The 20,529-nt window shown below is 42.0% G+C and overlaps 2 protein-coding genes across 5 annotated transcripts in view; one reads left to right on the forward strand and one right to left on the reverse strand.

Annotated features, from left to right (window-relative positions):
• LOC136447039 (chondroadherin-like protein) overlaps positions 1 to 8,159 on the forward strand; it is a 24,927-nt gene extending 16,768 nt beyond the window's left edge. The window contains exons 11-16 of the mRNA XM_066445712.1: positions 237 to 411; positions 889 to 1,116; positions 4,591 to 4,758; positions 5,666 to 5,849; positions 6,399 to 6,509; positions 7,058 to 8,159. Of these exons, the coding sequence (XP_066301809.1) occupies positions 237 to 411; positions 889 to 1,116; positions 4,591 to 4,758; positions 5,666 to 5,849; positions 6,399 to 6,509; positions 7,058 to 7,183 (992 nt within the window). The 3' untranslated portion in view covers positions 7,184 to 8,159. The remainder of the gene's footprint in view (positions 1 to 236; positions 412 to 888; positions 1,117 to 4,590; positions 4,759 to 5,665; positions 5,850 to 6,398; positions 6,510 to 7,057) is intronic.
• Positions 8,046 to 20,485, reverse strand: LOC136447040 (coiled-coil domain-containing protein 93-like). Of its 4 annotated transcripts, XM_066445713.1 has the most exons (20): positions 20,358 to 20,485; positions 19,935 to 20,048; positions 19,576 to 19,670; positions 19,100 to 19,211; positions 16,521 to 16,676; positions 16,089 to 16,186; positions 15,110 to 15,184; positions 14,533 to 14,566; positions 14,251 to 14,283; positions 13,792 to 13,887; positions 12,926 to 13,063; positions 12,291 to 12,470; positions 11,999 to 12,075; positions 11,557 to 11,713; positions 10,848 to 10,919; positions 10,463 to 10,571; positions 10,114 to 10,234; positions 9,750 to 9,834; positions 9,466 to 9,579; positions 8,046 to 8,876 (listed from the first exon to the last, which is right to left on the reverse strand). In XM_066445713.1, the coding sequence occupies exons 1-20, from the start codon at positions 20,439 to 20,441 to the stop codon at positions 8,826 to 8,828; spliced, it is 2,001 nt and encodes a 666-aa protein (XP_066301810.1). In that variant the 5' UTR covers positions 20,442 to 20,485; the 3' UTR covers positions 8,046 to 8,825. The 4 variants fall into 4 exon arrangements, with proteins under 4 accessions (XP_066301810.1, XP_066301812.1, XP_066301811.1 ...); XM_066445715.1 differs by lacking the exon at positions 15,110 to 15,184; XM_066445714.1 differs by lacking the exon at positions 14,251 to 14,283.
• Between the last annotated feature and the right edge of the window lie 44 nt (positions 20,486 to 20,529).

Raw genomic sequence — 20,529 nt, forward strand, 5'->3', positions numbered from 1 at the left:
AAATCATAGGAAACCTAACTAATCGAACATTACATATCCCTCTCCAACAGTTTTAATGATATGATTATGAAAAATAACATCAGCGGCTTTAAGAGCTATCTTATAAACATTGACCAGTTCTAGTGTGTGGAACGTTTGCAGCACATACGAATTTGCTATGGAATTTCCTGCGACGCCACAGGCACAAACTATATTGATGCAAAGCTGTACATGTTTTGTATTGTTGATTCCCATAGGTATGAGCTCACTAGAGATCCTAGTCATGGACCACAACTGCTTCAAGTCCATAGATGACGTCACGTTTGAGCCCCTGGTCAAGCTGGTACGGTTAGGTCTCAGTAACGCCTGTTTGCGGGAAATCCCGGTACTGCAGATAGAGAGGCTTCCCGAGCTACTGTACCTCGATCTAAGGTGAGCTGACGAAGTCAAAACATTTTCCCCATCACCTTATGTTGGTTTAGGTAGAAGGGACTTTTATCGTTTGTCTCCTCAGAAACCTTGAACGTTTACCGTTTCAACGGGCCTATGAGTAAAGTTATCAACAACAACCGGATTCCGTAACAATGACATGTGAATTTCAATTCACGTAATGTAATAATATTCAAACACTAGAAAAATATTTTCCTTAGAAACACAGAGCAAGTCCCTGATAAAGGTGGTAGAGATCCGAATAACAAAGTGCGATCACTGCGATCTCCCTTTTATAAGAGCTGGATTTTTGTCTTGGCCACATTTTCGTCCTACGCACTGGTCTGTCCTTGGTCCCTCTGAACAGGATATTTATTCCGTTCTTACTTCACGTCATAATTACAAAGCAAACCAGATTCTTGTGTAGAATACGCCAGAAGTATCCCAGTATTTGTCATTTGTGTTGTCTGTACTCTTTAGCAAAAACGCCATCTCCGAAGTCTTGGACGCCTCCTTCATCCGCAATCCGCGCCTGCGCGAGCTAAATCTCGCCAACAACGAGATCTCGCAGATCTCGTCCTCTGCGTTCGTTGGGCTTGCGGAGCTGCAGAAGCTGGACATGCGTCACAACCGTCTGCCGAGTGTTCACATGGACGCACTCCTGGCCATGGCGGGGAACCTGGAGGTCCTGGCCTACAGCTTTAACAGGTACGTAACAAATATTCGTACGTTTTCGCATAGTGCTTCGTGCGTTTTTCATAACATTCGTACGTTTTCGCCTCTGTGTTCGAGTTCGGCCTCATTCCTGAACAGGCACGCGCGCAGCCGAACTCGAACACGGTACGAAATGTTCCACAACGGAGCAGGTCCGGGGGCGTAAGGTCTATTACAGTACCCAGTCGTATATCTCGTCTCAAGTCTGTAACGTATGTACCCCGACATGAAGCGTATGTACCCCGGCCTGTAGCGTATACGTATGTATCCCAACCTGTAGCGTGGTGGGTGCACCTGTAGCGTATGTACCACGACCTGTAGCGTATGTACCCCGACCTGTAGCGTATGTACCACGACCTGTAGCGTATGTACCCCGACCTGCAGCGTATGTACCAGGACATGTGCGTATGTACCCCGACATGTAGCGTATGTACCCCGACCTATAGCGTATGTACCACGACCTGTAGCATATGTACCCCGACCTTGAGCGTATACGTATGTACCCCAGAATGTAGCGTATGTGCCCCGACCTGTAGCGTTTGAATGGTCCTTTCCAAAGGAGCCAAAGTAGTTTGAAAGGTCCGTATTAAAAACTCTATTCCGAATTGTAGCGTATGTACCCTGACCTGTAGCGTATGTACACCGACTTGTAGCGTATGTACCCTGACCTGTAGCGTATGTACCCCGACGTGTAGCGTATGTACCCCGACTTGTAGCGTATGTACCCCGACCTGTAGCGTATGTACCCCGACTTGTAGCGTATGTACCCCGACTTGTAGCGTATATACCCCGACCTGTAGCGTATGTACCCCGACTTGTAGCGTATGTACCCCGACTTGTAGCGTATGTACCCCGACCTGTAGCGTATGTACCCCGACTTGTAGCGTATGTACCCCGGCTTGTAGCGTATGTACCCCGACTTGTAGCGTATGTAGCGTATGTACCCCGACTTGTAGCGTATGTACCCTGACCTGTAGCGTATGTATCCCGACCTGTAGCGTATGTACCCCGACTTGTAGCGTATGTACCCCGGCCTGTAGCGTATGAACCCCGACTTGTCGCGTTTGTACCCTGACCTGTAGCGTATGTTCCACGATCTCTAGCGTATGTACCTCGACTTGTAGCGTATGTACACCGACTTGTAGCGTATGTACCCTGACCTGTAGCGTATGTACCCCGACTTGTAGCGTATGTACCCCGACTTGTAACGTATGTATCCCGACCTGATTCGTATGTTTACCCCAACTTGTAGCGTATGTACCCCGACATGTAGCGTTTGAATAGTCCTTTCCAATGCACCCAACCTGTACCGACCTGTGCCGTTTGCACCTCAACTTGTAGCGTATGTACTCCAACCTGTAGTGTTTGAATGGTCCTTATAAAAGGAGCCAAAGTACTTTGAAAGGTCCGTACCGAAACCTTTACCCCTACTTGTAGCGTGTGTACCCCGTCTTGTAGCGTATGTACCCCGACCTAGCATAGTGCTTCGTGCATTTTTCATAAAATTCTTCCTAATTTCATAACAGTCGTACGAATACTTGTCTGTGTGTGTATATCTAGCTCAATAAAGTCTGTGATTAACAGGTAAACATGTATATAATTGAATACTTTATGCACTTTGTGACAGCTCAGTGTCTTCAAAATCAGCAGATTAGTTCCACAGTCACCAAAACCAAAGTTGATCTATATCTGTACGCGTAAAACCCATTACAAACTGAGTATGATGTTGATCACAAAGCTAACACATCATAAACAAAATGTTCAAGCTGACCTGCACATGTTTACGTCTTTGAATGTGAACAACTCTAACAAGAGGAGAAGGGGGCTGTTTCATTGTATGAAATCACCGGGAGGACAAACTAAAGCCCCTGTCACACTTCTGCATATATACAAGCCCGCATGAGTTGCGTATTAACATGTTTTGGGTTTAGCTTTTAAAATTTTGCAGCCGAAGAAGTGATTTCTTTGGTTTGATAACTAGACTGCTCTCCGGTGGGTCAAAGTAGAAAACAACTTCCTACCCGCAAAATTTATTTTTAAAAAAAAATGTACTGCGGAACTCACGCGCACTTGAATATACGCACAAGTGTGACAGGGCCCTTATATAATGTTATAGTACAGAACATCCTTATCGAAATTACCTTAGGGACCGCGTTCCAATGTACAACGCACAAGCAGCCGCGTCTTTACGAACATTACTGCGCCATCAACCATTCAAATCTACAATAAGCTAAATGATCAAATTGAAGACAATTAGTAATGTTCCTGGAAATCATGGCACACGTTTGCGAAGGTTTCAGGAACTCTACGTGCTAGTGATATCGATAAAAACAAGACGGCCAGGTTCATCGGCTTCATGCTCACGGGGTAGAACGCGCGAGGAGCCGCGTCTTCATAACGGATTGGACATTTTCTATATGAGTGCTGCGCTCCCCTATATACAAATGGACAATAAGCTATATATGAAATAAAAGCCATGGTTTCTAAAAATCAGGTCACGAATTTTCACGATGATTCTTGAACTTGACATGCTTACAACGCCGTTAAACTTTTGACCGCGAAGTTCCATGATTGCACGGAGAACGACCGCGCGCGGAGGTAGAACGCGCTAGTTGCGGCGTCTTCATAACGGAGTGAACCTTTTCAGTATTTTACGTCGTGTACTCAACTATTTAAATCAACATCAAACTACGTACCAATGGAAAGCTAAAGTTTGAGAGAATCAGCATACGAACCATAAGAGGGTTAGTGAATTCTTGGTGTTTACGACGCCGCGACAAAGATGAACATCAAGTCCCGTGGTTTGTGCTCCGCCGACGCGTTCCAATTGTGTTCGGAACGCGGGAGGCGCCCTGTCTTGTTTTTCAACAAAGGGAACATTTTCTATACGAGTGCTGCGCTCCCCTGTTTTCAAATAAACAATAAACTATATATCAAATGAAAGGTAAGGTTTCTGGAAATCAGCACAGAGATTTTCAAGAATATTCATGAACGCTACATACCTGCTGCAAGCCATCACAAATGGCGTAAAATACGCAATGTTCAGTGGATAATTTCTTATAGTGTGACTCATTAAAAACCAATAAGTTGGCCACCGATGGGCGCACCAATGCTTGTTTTTTAAGCACGCCAAATTTCATGAACCTGCAGTCAACCAACTTTCTGCTAGGAGTGTTAAAGTAGAGCCTACTTGGGGGTATTTTCACGGGAGAGGCGCGTTGCGTCGTTTTAGCGTTTTAACAAAATAAGCGTGTTCTAGAGCGTTGGCCCTTCGACTACACCTAAGATGTGGATATTGTGTTATACTTATCCTGTCTTGTCTTTCTCGCCCTTCGTGCCCGTCTTCAAAGTTCATACAATTTGTCAAGAATTAGAGGCACATCATTGATGAAATACAATTATCTACCTTATAATAAGAGTATGATTATCTTCTATAACTCTCCGTGGTACTGTGCACCCATCGTGTAGGATCCGGAAGGTGCCGGACCTGTCCGTGATGCCCCAGCTGACGGAAGTGTACCTGGACCATAACGAGCTGGGTTACCTCAACACGAGTTACGGGCGGGAGAAGGACATCCTGTACCACCCCGTGGAGCTCCTCAGTCTGGACTACAACCCGCTGATCTGCGACTGCAGGTCGGTGGAAACATCGCTGTCATTACCTTGTTTCATACTCCGAAGCGTCCGGATGTTTTCGACTAGCTTCCGGCATCTACAAAATAGTTTTAGACGCAACTTTTCGCAGCCTCTACCAGTCTCCAGAAGCGACTGGAAAGAGTAGAAATTGGCCAAATAGACAGAAAAAACATGCCAGAGGAGTTAGCCTGACATTGAGTTCAGTTGGCCGCCTGAGTCACCTCCAGCTCCGGAGTTTGGTAGAGGCTATACCTTTCGCGTCTACGCTAAGTAACGTTAAAAATGACTGGCGTTTGATAAATGTGTATGAAGAGTTATACATCGGTAGAAAGGCTTCAGTATGGATGATTATAAGAAATCATCCATACTTTTAGCGTATCATCGCTGTCATTACCTTGTTTCATACTCCGAAGCGTCCGGATGTTTTCGACTAGCTTCCGGCATCTACAAAATAGTTTTAGACGCAACTTTTCGCAGCCTCTACCAGTCTCCAGAAGCGACTGGAAAGAGTAGAAATTGGCCAAATAGACAGAAAAAACATGCCAGAGGAGTTAGCCTGACATTGAGTTCAGTTGGCCGCCTGAGTCACCTCCAGCTCCGGAGTTTGGTAGAGGCTATACCTTTCGCGTCTACGCTAAGTAACGTTAAAAATGACTGGCGTTTGATAAATGTGTATGAAGAGTTATACATCGGTAGAAAGGCTTCAGTATGGATGATTATAAGAAATCATCCATACTTTTAGCTTTCTATGGTACAGGCCTGGCATGCTTACGTGATGACGACTAGACTTGTAAGTCACCTTTTAGTTAGTGAGGTAACGCTAATTCTGTCCTGCCATCCATACGCAGCTGTTATACGGTCTGTATTAAACAATTTCTCACTTTAACGTATGGCGTAATTCTCTCAGGGCCAGGGACCTTCGCCGCTGGATGGATTCCAAGCAGATCGACGTGTCCCCGTTGAGAGGGTTCGGGGGCACGTGGTGCGCCGCCCCGCAGCGCCTGTACGGGCGGAGTCTGAAGTCCGTGTTCCCGGGAGAACTCTGCCTGAACCGACAGTCGGGACGTCCAGAAAGGACCAAGTATCAAACGGTAAGTTTTCCAGTCAACTTCAAATATTTTAACAGGGACGTGTTGCCTGGTATCCATGGTCCATGGACCGGCTCAGAGGTGTTTACCGCCTCCGGCCCTACTATCTTTCCAGTCGGTCTTTTTTTAGTAGTGCCGCCCGTAGACGAAACCAACACCGTAAATACATGTATTCCTACTTGTGCGCCAATGGGTCTGGGCGGGCGCGCAACACTCCCAGCACCGTAGAGATACCAGGGAGTTCCCGATGGTATGGTTACCAAGCTAAGAAAAGTATTATTTCAGGCCGAAAACAAAGGAAGTTAACATAAACTTGTTTCCATCAAATGCGGATTTATACACTTTTCGGCCGTCCCATACCCAAGATACGTTGATGAAGGTTAGACATCCGGGTAATAAGATACACAAGATAACAGTTACCCAAGTAACTGGGCAGATTTTGGAAACGGGCACCAAAATCTATACAGCTGCTTGAGTAACTGTTTTCGTCCAGGAATGTTTTTCAAATTATTTCAACAACAAATATCAAAGTTAAGTGTTCACGTTTTTCAGGAACCGAATCCATTCTTTCCAACCAGCGGCGTTGGAGAGGAGATCAGCAGCTTATTGGATCAGGTCCTGGGGCGGGGCGATGACGAGGAACCTGAGCCTGACCAATCGGAAGTGAGTACCTCTGTTGGCAGCCAATCAGAAGGAAGTAAGGTCCATAAATTACAGAAGGCAGAGTTGTTAGTAGACTTTTAACGTCTGTCACATTTGCTGTAGCAAGTTATAACAAGCTGAGTAATATTGATACTTTCGTGAATCTTCTATCATGGACTAGACGCCAGTATACTAAGCCTAAGGAATGCATGTTCGTATGGTAGAATGTAGGATTTTGAGGTTGACCACATTTTCGTCCCACGCATTGGTCTGTCCTTGGTGCTGAACAAGATATTTTGCGTTCTTACTTTAAGTGATAATGGCTAACCAAACCAGATTCTCCCATAGAATATGCCAAACGCCTCTGTAATCTTCAGCAAAAACCATATGGTAGAATGTTGCTGAAGCAGACAGAAAGTCCAAGATGAGACTATTGAATAGCAGTCATATTCTTAGCATTTCCTTTATAGTTTATACTTTCTTCTATTGATGTGGATGCCTATCTGTTGTGCAGTTATCCATTTCTGGCATTTTTGAAGAAGAAAAAATCTGTTGCCTTTCGCCTACAGGCCACCCCCCAGTCCTCTGTCGACAAGGTCATGACGCGCCTGCGCCATCTTTCCTCGCGGATGTCGAAGATTGACGACCTGCTCGCACGCCTGAGAAAGAAGCCGCAACAACGCAGTCGCCGCTAGGAGGCGCTTTTGCATGGTCTTGCAGTGAAAGAGTGCTTACTACAGCTGATGCAGTAGGAGACAATACAATGTCCTCTGAAAACCTTATTCTATCACACATAAGATTTTCAAGACATCCTTATAAACTTCAATGCCTATTCTAGGTTGTAAGGGCTACATAACAAGTGTTATTCTTTTGACATATGGTGTTTGAGTCCTTAATTCCTATATACTAGTGGTGCTACAGTATCTTATCACTATCAGACTTGTCTTCAATGGCAGAGCCATGGATAATGAGTTTAGACTTCTGCTGCTCTGTTCTGACTTTTCGTACCCAAAGGAGATGTGTAAAAGTTACTAATATGCCTTAAATGCTGTTGTCGTAGCGCTATAGCGTATGGGATGTAATAACAGTAGCCTAACTGTACTATGTTTTCTATTATGGTCCAAGCGTTAGTGCTATCTAGGTGGCATACATTAACTTAGCCACCAAAAAAATGGTCTTTCTTTTATACAAAGTAGAAAAGTTATGAAGCTCCTTTAAGAATGTAAAAATGAACATCTTCTGTCATAAACTGGACTATTATCAAGATCAGTGTTGTTTAACAGGTCATTTTCTATAAAAATAACAGCTCAAGAGGCAGGATATAGACTTCAATGTCGTGGGCAATTATACTAATGTAACTACATGTAACGTTATATGTTAGATAATTGAGACTCTGTTAGATTATGACTCTGTTAACACTATATGATGTAAACGTCAATTGAGTAATTTATATTTTTGTTGATACTTAAGCAATAAAACATATGCTGACTTAAAGTTGTGTAAAATTACGTACTCAAAGAGAGAAGGTGATAGAAAAATGATAGGACCTTGTGGATGTTGACTATTACAGTGTTTCATTAATTATTATTAAAGCATAATAGCACCAGTACAATTTTTGTCATGTTCTTTAGTCTGAGCTGAACATTAAAACAGCTTCAACAAAATATTGAAGACCTCAAATATCCGTGAAATATTTGGACTTTTGTGAATTTCTTGTTTTATTCATTATAAAATTGTGAATTTCTTGCTGATTCTGTCTATGCATTTTCCCACTAGCTCCCATAGCATATAGAAGGGATGTTTTCTTTGTTATACAAATTTATGCATTCAAAAAAGGAGACATATCTAGTATCACAAGATAAGATTTAGTTTTAACCACTGAAAAATAAGTGATAATTTAGAATATTTCGGATACAGATGCAGGTTTTATGTAGAATGGGCTTTATCAAGCCCATAGTAACTTAGATCTGTTTTATTTCGGAATCAACACTTTTAGAGGCAATCAGAAACAATTTCATCCCTTCTTTTCCTTGAATTTCAATAACCAATTTTTCATATTCAGTCATTATAATCAATCGTCTTGAGCCGATGGTCGTCTTATAGACGGTCGTTGGGCCAAGTTTTACCCAGGATTTGCACTTCTGCAAATCAAGAAATTAAGTTAGAACTTAGATTTAAGCAATCAATGGTCTACCTTCCTTAACGACAGAGAAGAAACACAATTAACAATGTTACTTTGTGCAAAGCAGGTGAGGGCGTACAGCTGCATTTTCTACCAATGGCAGACCTGATGCATTTGAACCAATCACATGACTGCTTTTATTACTTGTCAACCAATCATGATGCAGCTTTCAACTTGGCTAGGAGTATCTCGTTCTTGCGACATTCCTGAAACAAACACCAAAACAACAAGATTAACTTTTAAACAGACCAACATGATGCAGACACATAGTATCAAAGTATCATATAAACCGAAGTCCGTACCCAGGGGAGTGAGGGAAGTTGTGTTAAGTGCCTTTTATGAGCACACAACGTTTAGCCAGGAATGTCAGGAATCGAACCCATGATTTTTCAATCGCATGTCCGACAGCTTAACCGCTAGGCCATCAATGCTACATAAACTGTACTGTAAAGCCCCTGTCACACAGCTGACCATGGCCTCCCATCCTTCTCCACACCATGGTTGGGACTCAGTCATGAGCAAGATCATCTATGGTCAGAAGTTGATCGTCAAGGTTGACAACTACTCTTTAAAAGTCGTCTGCGCCAGCAGACTATAAATTTTGAAAAATCAAAGTTGGGAAAGTCATATTCTGCTTGGATGCAATTAGAGGAACGAACTGGAGCTAGAATAGGATGGATTCCAGTCTACTCCCAACCCAGTGCCGACCTTGGTTGGGGAGCGGTCGGTAGCAAACTTGTGGGAAGGTCTTGAATGTGTGACAGAAGCTTTACCCAGCATTACTGATGAGCCTACCTCCTGAAAGTCCTTGACAGTCTTGAAGTAGACCCGCTGTTTGTCTACAAGGTCCAGGAACGTATCGTTGAACTGGTCCCGCCGCATCTTCTCCTCCTGTTTCTTCTTCTCAACCTGAGAGAGGGAAGGAGTGAAGAACTTGTAAAGGAGTGAAAATACAGTCAATGGTGGATATATTCCCAGTTTTGATAGTTGTACATTTGCACATGGAATAACTTGTAGCAGATTGGGTTGAAGGCAATGTTTGCGGGGATAAACCAGAAAGGGTGGTGAGAATAGTGTACCTTGTTCTTGTTCTGTTTGATGCCATCCACAATCTGCTCCAGCTGTTTCAGGAACTGCTCCTTATTGGCTGAAGATGACATCGCCCTGGCAACCGAGTCAAAGCACAACCAATCAGCATCAAGTATCAACCAGCCAATCATATACAAGTGTCTGCCAACAAATGTCAAGCAGTACAGCCAATCATAGCTCTCTTATCTGCAATCTAAACGACTTCACAGCCAATCACACTCATAGCTGTCATCTAAACAACTGCACAGCCAATCAGAACTCTTTGTCTAAGACAACCAAAGAAGTTCACACAAGCTTGATATTGGACTTCAAAAGAAACTAAAAAATACTAACAAGGAATTTTTCTTGACTTACTGTTCAAAGTTGTCATGGATAGAGTTCAACAGATTGACCTCCTTGTTTAGATACAACTTGGTATCATCCAGGGTGTTGTACAGGGTGATGAACTGCTTGGTTTCCTTGTGGGTTGCAGCAACTAGAGAAAGATAATGTAGACAAAGATGCGAAATTTGGAATAACTAAAAGTAAAAGCATTTGCTGGGACTTTTGACAATTACAATGAAACTTAAAAATGAGATGTGACAAAAACAACAATATTGACTTAAACTTAAGATTTTCTGTAAAAACAATTGTTTCTGAAGGTTTATAATGTTACTTGATAGTGATAGATGTCACCATGAGGGGATGGCACTTTTTGCCTCACCTTGGTTGTACAGCTCCACGAACCGGCGCTGGTACTGCGAGAGTTCTGCACGAGACGGAACCTCGTCGATCTTACGCTGCAGCTGCGCAATCTCACGGTTCTTTCTCGCCTGATGAATTGTAAACATAACAAAAATCATTCCCTTGTAAAAGAGACTTGTACTTCATTAAACCCTATTTTATAGAAATGGCTCTTGTTGTATATAAAAAGACTTATTTGATAAGATTTTTCCTGAATTTACAAACCTTAATATCTTGGTGAGCATTCTAAAGCCATTGAATTTTGTGCTCCTTGCTTCCACCAATGCTGTGTAATTCTATAATCTATTTGAAGACATACTCTAAAATAACACAAGACAAATTTGCAATGGATTAGGTGTCCTTACCAACAACAGACGGATCTTGTGCAGTTTCTCCTTGTCTGCCTGGTACTGTTTCTCAATCAGTCGGCTTCTCTCCTGAAATAGAAAAGTACAGCACCTTAAAGCTATACGATATAGGGACATGTGAACAACACGTGATCATCTATTCCAAACTATACTTTCACCAAGATACTGTGCTCTTTCCATCACAACTTGGCTGACTAACTTGGTCATTACTCTCTTTACGAGATACATGTAGTAGACAAAATCAATTCTATCCTAAAGGCTGTTTCATTCATGGATCCATGTGCCAGCTATCTATCAAAGATAAATATAGAGCTAATTTTTCTTACAGCTCTTGGTGGCAAATGTGTAGATGTTGGCACATTTGCGCACCAAATCCATGTGCGTTTATGGTACACTTTTGTCATATTAGCTGAAGAGGCTTGGTGGGCGTCACTCCTTTGTCATGGTAGGTACATGTATGTGGCGAGTATCGAACCCGGAACTTCTTGGTTCTGAGACCAACGCACTAACCGTTACACAACACCGACAACACCATCACACCATAGTGCTACTGATGGGTCAGTGAAGTCATGCTTGTCTCGAGCATTGATGTTTCTGACTTAGGGTGAAGAGATGCTGCTCCAGTAACAATTAGTTCAGTGCTTTGATGAGTGGCCCCCTACGGCCTTGCACTGAGCGAGTTCATTAGAATGAAAAAAAAACCTACCTGGTCCTCGCCCTCGCCCTCATCTCCGTCCAGTTTGAGCTGGTTGATGGCGCCCTGCAGCCGTGCCATCTCCTCCTTACAGTGGGCGCGGAACTCCTGCTCCTGCCGCTTCAGGTTCTCATTCATCGCAACAAGGCCCCGCAGCTGCTGCAGCACACTGCCGGATGAGAGAAACATAAACAGTACATCAAAGAATGTCTAGACCTTAGAACCAATTGTGTAAATGATACGTTGGACTCAGCATGTTGATTTTTACATATCTATTATTATATACATTTATGTATAGATTAATTAATTTGTATCCACTTGACTATTTGTATAAACCTGAAAGACTTTTACTTTCAATTAATAACTACCTGCAAAGCAAAATCTAACATTATCTAATGATAAATTGTGGTGTTTTTTTTCTTCAAGTTTCTCTGGGAAACAGTTCCAGACCCACCTTGAGTTGGCTTCATCTTTCTCCTGTTCTGACAACTTTTCCATCTCTTCGTCTAGTTTGGCACTGAATTCTTGCACCTGATTAACAAATGAACAAACAATCAATCAAGTAAACAACTCTGATATGCAAGCAGACATTTGCATTTGTCACAATCTTTCATAATATAGAGAAATAACAACCCAAAAGCATGAAATTCTTATTTCTTTTATAACTTGCCTACACAAATATCTTAAATAACAAAATATCAATTATGATAACTGTGTCCTTTTATACAATAATAACAGATACCTACCTCCTGAAGTTTCTCCTGTGTGGAAGTATAGGCAGTGTGGAGTTCCTCGTGTTTAGTTCGGACCTCCTCCAGTTTTTTCTCCTGCGCTGTGATCTGTTTGTTCAGCGAAGCTACCGTCCTTTTGTGCTGCTGTGCGCCGCTTAGTCGCTCTGGACGGTCCTCAGCTGCTAACTCTGCTTGCTGCAACAACATTTAAAGTGAGTAAAAAAAGTCACAAGAAAGCCAAGTTCAAAAAAGTGTTCAATGGTTTAATCTTCCAAGTTAGCTAATGTATCAGTACAGTACATCAAAATAAATAAGCAAAAAAATTTTCAAGATTTTCCAAAAGAAAGTCTCAGTATGGATGTGGAATTATTTTGTTACAGTAAAAGGTACTGATATCACTTAAATTGTCAAAGATTCTCATTCTAGTGACCAATGATGATGATAGAACAAAATCAGCAGATCTATTGTGATTGTATTTTTCTGTCGTTTCTGAATTGCTTAATTTGATTTGCCCTTTACTACTTATCTTGTACTACTGATATAAACCAAGTGCCTGAACCGAATACTAAACAATAAAGTTATCTTTTTATTTTCTGTCACAAATTTGAGACAAAGAAAAGTCAAACTTGACAGTGTTTGACTTCACGCACCTTTCCAGCGTATTCGGAAGCGATCTGTTGGATCTCGGCAGACTGCATCCCGACGATGGAGCCCACCGCGCTCGCTGTCAGTTTCCCGTCAGCCGCTCCCGTAGCCTGCATCCCGCTCATCAGGGCCTTGATGCGTTGCTGCAATAAAAGTAATCAAAATTGTAATATTTTACAACCACTTATACAGGTAGAACAATTTGAAAATAAACGGACAACTCCGTTTCATGTACCTCTACAAAGGTACCAATTGCAAGGACATTGTGTTGCTCAAGACATTTGTTGTTTATTTTGCAAGGTTAAGTACAAGCTTAGTAAGATAGACTGATAGGGTTGATCCACTCAACCAGGATGGATCCCAACTCTTTTTGGTAAGTGTGATGGGTTCTTAACATGTTTGAGGTTCTCTTCAAACACGGGACCTCCAACTTATGTCCCATCCGAGAGGACATCCATAACCAAAGTTAGGTATAGTGCTACTCCTTTTCACATGAGTGGAGTGCGGAATCTTGTTCCCTTCAGGAACTGCAAGAAAGAGATTCAAACCCAAAACATTTATAGTCTGAGTCAACTACTCTATAGCTACATACCCACAAGGCTACACAATGCAATAATCTCCAAGCAGATCTACTGGTGGCAAGGCAGAATCCAAAGGGCCAACCAGTATCCAATAAGCCTATTGGATACTAGTTGGCCCTTTGGATTTTAGTTGGCCATTTGGACACTGGTTGGCCCTTTGGATACTGGTTGGCCCTCTGGATACTGGTTGGCCATTTGGATATTGCCTTGCCACCAGTAGATCTTCTTGGAGATTACAATGCAATACTGTTGTTATGTTTGTCATGACTTGTGGAGGTGTAACAGCTCACCTCCTCCAGAGCTTGGGCCTCTTCCTCGTCCATCTCCTCTGTCTTCCCTCCCAGCGCCGCTGCCACCGCGGACTTCGCCGAGTCCTTCCCCTCTGCCTACAGTTGTCATGGCAACACCATATATAGGCATCAGTATGAAGTATGGCCTTTTTCTAAAATTATAATGCAATGCCATGCCTGTTCTAGCTACGGCACAAACACAAATTGATTTTTTTTCTATTGACCACTTTGATGAGGATTAAAAGATAAGTTCCAGCAAATACACCTATACTCTGAAGAAACCAATTCTTAATAAAATTCTAATTCAAAAAGCTTCAAACCTCATACATTTCAACAGAACATAGAAAATGCTGCTGACCTGACACTTTCCAATCAATAAAAGTACCCATTGTTAAGCATCCATTTTTAAGGAGCAATTTCAACAGAAAGAGGGAATAAAGAGGGGATGTATAAACATACCTTTAAGTCTTTGGGAATAGGAAAGAGGGGGACCTGGGGGGAGGGGGGAGTAGAGTGAGGGGGCGGGGATAGCTGGGGGGGGGGGGCATTAGAGCAGGAGACATGATTTATACAAGAACGAAAACAATAAACAAACATAAAATTTCAAGATATTCATACAAATACAGTGCCATGCTATAATGGTATATCAAACTACTAGTAAAAAGACAATCATCTTTATGGTAACGATTTTGATCATGATTGAAAAGCAATGAAAGAAACAATAGAAGTGCTATAACTTACTTTATCTGCCTTCTCTGGTCTGTAGCCATACCTCCTGAAAACACAAGAATCACACAGACATTTTTGAATATCACCTTATTAAGCGATATGCTCCTGATGTAGACAGAGACACTCAAAACTATGAAGTATCATCCACATACTGATTGCGATGCTAAATAAACAACCAAAATAAAGAATGACGAAGTATATAAATGTCATATATAATACCGTACATGATTAGAAGCTTTAACAACACACAAAACAACATGCAGGCAAAACAAGAACAAAACCTGTATACTCTTTTAATTACAAACAAAACTGAGGGTGAAGAGGTAAACAATACTTAACATTTCGGTAAAATATATTAAGCAAATATGTATTACGAAGAGAACCTTAGCCTCTATATTTTGTACTTTGAAAAAAAAAAACATTGTTGTGAAATTGTGATGACAATTAAAGATGTCCACATTTTATCTAACACAAGTGCCCAATATAGGAGTACTAAGCAATTCACAATGCTACTTTTCATGAAATGTGAATATCTTTCCAGTCAGTACCTAACCAAACAATAGACAAACATAGAAACATAATGAGATACCAGGGGTCAAACGTCAGAGTTTCCCCTAGAATAGCAGAAATGCTGGAGGAAGCCATGACTCTTTTGGAGACAGAACTGAGGGAAACAGAACACAGTAGAGAGACAGCAACATACAGAATGATACAAACTTTAACAAAGACAAGGAAGAAGACTTTATAACATCATAAGTAAACAACAGATAGAAACATGAGATGACAGTACTCTTCTACAATAGACCGATCCCATAGCCTGCCCACCTTCATCAGAAATGCAAAATAAAAACAAAAATTTGATGGCCATGCAGCCACTCTTTTATTGGTCAAACCGCTAATTGCAGTGCTATCATTGGTTGAACTGCTAATTGTGATGGACAGTCAGGATTAATCTATTGATTGTTTTCATGATACAATAGCATAAATGAGAATAATAAAAGACAAAGAGAGGCTTGTAGAAAACTGTGATACAGCAGCAGTATATGGGAAACAATAAAATGATGCAATGTTTGATCACTTTGGGTTTTGCGGACAAAGAACTAGACCAAAATTCAAACACAAAGGACAGACACATAAATGTACATAACTTTTCATTATGATCCATGTACTTCTTGGAACAAAATGTCAAGACTTTCATATATCAGCATGGTCACTGGTTAACCCTTCTAAGACATGACAATATTCTTACAGAAAACTTTTGCAACATGATTAACCCTCACCCTCCCAGCTTCTGCTGTAGTTGATACAAATTTGGGTTCATAGATAATAGACGACAGTAGAGAGATGGCAGCATACAAATGCATATACTGTACTAACATATATCGGGGTAGATCTGGCAGAATGAGCAATTCTACCGGTAGAGTTTGCAATTGAAGTCTCTGTTGACAGAGATCACAATCAGGATCCCTGCCAGAACCATTAGCGATTGTACTAGTACAATCGGTCATTCTACAACAATAGAGCTAGTGATCCCAATCATTGTACATATCTAACATGTATGAACTGACCTGCCATACTCCAGTAGAGTAGAGTGCACCTGAGATTCCTCGTCTAACAACTCAGAAACAGCCTGTCGTTTGTACTGTCTGCGGGGCTGGTAACCAGTCTGAGGGAGACAACAACAGAACAAACTGTGATGAGGTGGTGACTAATTATTAAAGTTAGAGACGGAAACCAATTTTATTTTTTCAAAATACATGTATACATTAAAAGGCTTAGGTCCTACTTTTCCACACATTCAGTTATCCCCCAATATCCATAATATTCAGTACAAACCTATATTGAAACTTAGAAATCCTATGATCTGATGGCAACTATCAGAGTCCAGGTTATACTACGGTTACAATTCTTACATTCAGAGGGAGCTACTCCCTGATCAACATATGCAAGTTTTTATGGAAGCATTTCTGAAGAAACACAGACTGTCCTGTGTACCATACCTTGACAGCAGCCAATGTGGAGACGGACTGTTCCTTACGGGAGTCGAACTCCTGGTCCTCAGGCGTGCGGTGGTTCTTGTTGAACTGGGACACGGAGAAGGCCCTGATCTGGTCTCCCATTTCCTCTCTGGTCTCTATAGCCCTCTTAACCAGCCACTGAAAATAGGTACAAGGAAATAATGGCATTTTAAAGTGTAGCACCACAGGATCTTGAAACCATTATTTCCCAGTAGTTTTCATATTAAAACCTTGAAAAATTATTTTTTTTACATTAGTCCGTCTATAATTACCCTGTGCACCCGTTTGAACTTCGCGCTCTCCTCGCTCTCCCCCGTCGCGATTGGCGATTACGTAATGGTCTGCTGCCTCGTTCTGGGGCAGCTCTGACGTCACCGTTTTGGAACAGACTATTGGTTCTGAGGCCGCCACTTTGCGAGTTGCACGACGATCGAATCTCAGCCATCCGTTTACAGTAGAATTGAGTTCAGATTTCTTATTGCTGCCGTTGTGATCGAGGACGGTCGTTGAAGGTTTCTACAGAGTTACAAGCCACGACAGGTCTCCCAAAATCAGCTAGCCGGCTTTGATCGAACCCCAGTTGATATCCTCCCGTGCAGTGGGAGGGGGGCAGCCACCATGCCGGCCTGTGTTGTTCGTAATTGTAAAAACTACCATGGGAGTACGAGGGGCAAAAAAGAAGTGAGTTATCACAGATTCCCACAGGACAAACGCAGGCTTCACGAGTGGCTGATCGCAGTGGAGCCGCACCTCAAACCGACTACGACGATTGAGAAAATTCGCGAAAAAACCGCCAAGCAAAATCATGGGGTGTTTGTCTGCTCGGACCATTTCTCCCCCGACTGTTGTTACGACAACCCAAAGGCAAAACTCATGGCTCCTCGCTTGAGCCAAAGATACCCCCCCAAACTTTTGTCAGATGATGCCATCCCAACTATCTTCGGAAAATCAGAGGATTCTTCTGATTCTCAGCACAACAAGACAGCCAAGAAACAGGTAAGAAATGCTTCCTACAAATTATACTAATAATTGTTTTGTTGTCCATGACATGTGTATTCATGTACTAGTATATACCATACTTCTATGTTTCCTGATTTAAGTACACTTTAACAGTAACCTGCTATGTTTTGATTTATTTCATTACAATTCATTTATCAATTTTCTTTGTTACAATTATTGATGAATGTGAATTTCTTGGGTTTTCATAATATTTATTCTAGTTTGTTTATTTATCATACCAAAATAGGTCGATGATGAAATGTGTTTATTATCTGTTTGAGCATTTTTTTTCTGTTTCTATGTATTTTCGTTTGATTATTTTTCATACCAAAATAGGTTGATGGTAAAATTGGTTTATTGATCTGTTTGAGCAATTTTTTTCTGTTTCTGCAGTTTCATGGCTGTCTTTTATCAATTCAATAACAAGTGCTTTTCATTACTGAAAATGAATGCATTTTTCATGTGTTGGGAAATATAATTTGTTAAACCTAACAAAATGATTGACATTTTAATCTGCTCCCATGGATATGAGCCTGACCAAACTGCTATGATGATGATGTTTGTACAATTGTAATAACTAATAATGCAACAATGCACTATCATTGTAGTACAGTGATATATTTAGGGAGGAGGGCATTGTTGTTGATTTTTAGAAATAATTTTCTTTGTGTTGTTTCACATCTCAGTGATATTTTTCTGTCCAATATTCCAGCTCATCGATGACTTGCTTCAGTCTTCAGGAGACATCTTCAACATTCCAGATGACCAACCACCTGCAACAGACCCTGGGTTACAGAGACAGCCACCTGCAACAGACCCTGGGCTACCGAGACAGCCACCTGCAACACACCCCGGGCTACCGAGACAGCCACCTGCAACACACCCCGGGCTACCGAGACAGCCACCTGCAACACACCCCGGGCTACCGAGACAGCCACCTGCACTACAGACCGGGCTACCGAGACAGCCACCTGCAACAGACCCCGGGCTACCGAGACAGCCACCTGCAACAGACCCCGGGCTACCGAGACAGCCACCTGCAACAGACCCCGGGCTACCGAGACAGCCACCTGCAACAGACCCCGGGCTACCGAGACAGCCACCTGCAACAGACCCCGGGCTAACTAGTAGAGAATTGGTAGCCAAATGGCCCTCTGTGGGCTACAGGTTAAGAAAAGTACAGTCAAACCTATTCAAGTGACCACCTCTACAGTACATAAGGACAACCTGGCCAATGTGACCACTTTTTTGTGGTCCCTTAGATAATTTCTCCCATTGACACATTGACATAGTGACCAACTGTCCAAAAAGACAAAATTTCATCTGTCCCCTGAGTGGTCTTCTCAGGCAGTTTGACTGAATGTGCATTCTCCTGTCATCACTAAAGGAGATACACCAATTCAACTACTTGGTTCTTGGATTAAAAAAAAAAACGCTTAACTAAAAAAAAGTCAAACATCAACATGAAAACAGAGTCAGAGGAGGAGGCATGTACACAATGTTTCAGAGATAAAGTTTGATCATCAGTGCACAACAAAACCAACAAATGTGAATCCACAAACCTGCACCACAGGATAGATGTGGATGAAATCCAGACCCTGGATCTGATGAGGTTCTATTCTATGTGGACACTTCATCTTCGGTAGCACTGCCACAATCTTCTCTGTCAGAGCACTAAGACAACACATGGGGATTTGTTAGACCTCACAATCTCAGTCATTCAGTCCAGTAAAGTTGTCCTAACTAGAACAGTGGTAAGAGTTTGTTACCAACTTCCTTAAGGACCATAAGGCAACCAACAGACCTTTGCCAAAATAAAAGGGAAGGGGGTAGAGAGAAAAGTTAGATATCGAAAGAGGTAGTTACATAAAATAGATGGGGGTAGAAACAAAAAAGACTTTGTACAACTATCTCTCATCATCATCATCATCATCATTTATCCATTTCTGTTAAACTATCTCTAATGTATGTGTAATATTTGCAATTCAATTAAGTGCCCACTTTCAATGATAATTACAAAAGTTTATTTCCGACTCACATTTTTTGACCGATTGTTGAGTTCTCCTGGAACAGTAGGTCCACATCAAGGTCAAAGTTACAGGTCGTGATGCACCAGGTCATGCCTCCAACAACCTGGGTACAAGGGTAAAAAGTATGTCAGTTTGTTCATGTGCAGTTCAAACCATGAACTGGCTTATAAGTGCTTTCGAACATTCAAGTACTCATGTGCACTTTCAAAGGTAAAGGCACCAGAGACGTTAACAAACCCGTCTGGACAATGTTATGCAAATGGAGACAATGGTTGAGATAAGAACTGTTTAAAAGCCAGGGGCCGTCATCTTTCTCACCGTACATGTGTACTCGCATGTGTGAAAGCGCTTATTTTGAATCACCCACCTTGTCAAAAGGAGACAAGCCCTTGATCCTGGCCCTGAAGTACCCAGCTGCCAGCAGCAGCTCGATGGTCTGGTCCAACTTCACTTGTTGTTCCTCATCCTCACGGGTTTCCACCTGTAAACAACAACAATAAACATCAACAACAACAGCTAACAGTACACTGCAAGTCAGAGCTGTATTGCACACACCATATATTACTGCGATAGATGCAGGTCCTTCTTACCTTCCTTAACTACTTGTCTATGCAATTTGCATCTATGCAACGGGACCAAAGGAAGGAAGTACGCAACCAGATCTGATCGCCCCCCCCCCCCCCTCCCTCCCAATAAAAAGTTTCTTTTGCAAAAATCAACGCAGGATCTGCGTTCAATAGCATAATTTCTGAATCCCATGAACCTATTTGTACTTAAAATCCACACAAACCTGGATTTCATTTCCTTCCTGGTCGTACTGAGGAGCTAGAACCTTGCTGCCCGCTCGCACCCTCCCACCAAGTACTGCCGACATCTTACAAGTCTTATGACTCCACCGCGAGCAAACATAAAATTACTCTTATAGCTTAACAGAAAGTTTATGAAATACATACTAAGTAAAT

This window comes from Branchiostoma lanceolatum, chromosome 13, assembly GCF_035083965.1.
Source record: "Branchiostoma lanceolatum isolate klBraLanc5 chromosome 13, klBraLanc5.hap2, whole genome shotgun sequence".
Classification (NCBI taxonomy): Eukaryota; Metazoa; Chordata; class Leptocardii; order Amphioxiformes; family Branchiostomatidae; genus Branchiostoma; species Branchiostoma lanceolatum.

Bases quoted from the DNA above. Each gene is read 5' to 3' on its own strand.
- LOC136447040 (XM_066445713.1), bottom strand. From the start codon at position 20,441: ATGTCGGCAGTACTTGGTGGGAGGGTGCGAGCGGGCAGCAAGGTTCTA. The intron at 13,064-13,791 runs GTGAGCTGTTAC...CTTTTATTGCAG, and splicing joins AGGCCCAAGCTCTGGAGGAG to CAACGCATCAAGGCCCTGAT. The intron at 10,920-11,556 runs GTAGGTTTTTTT...TTTCTATTTCAG, and splicing joins AGGGCGAGGGCGAGGACCAG to GAGAGAAGCCGACTGATTGA.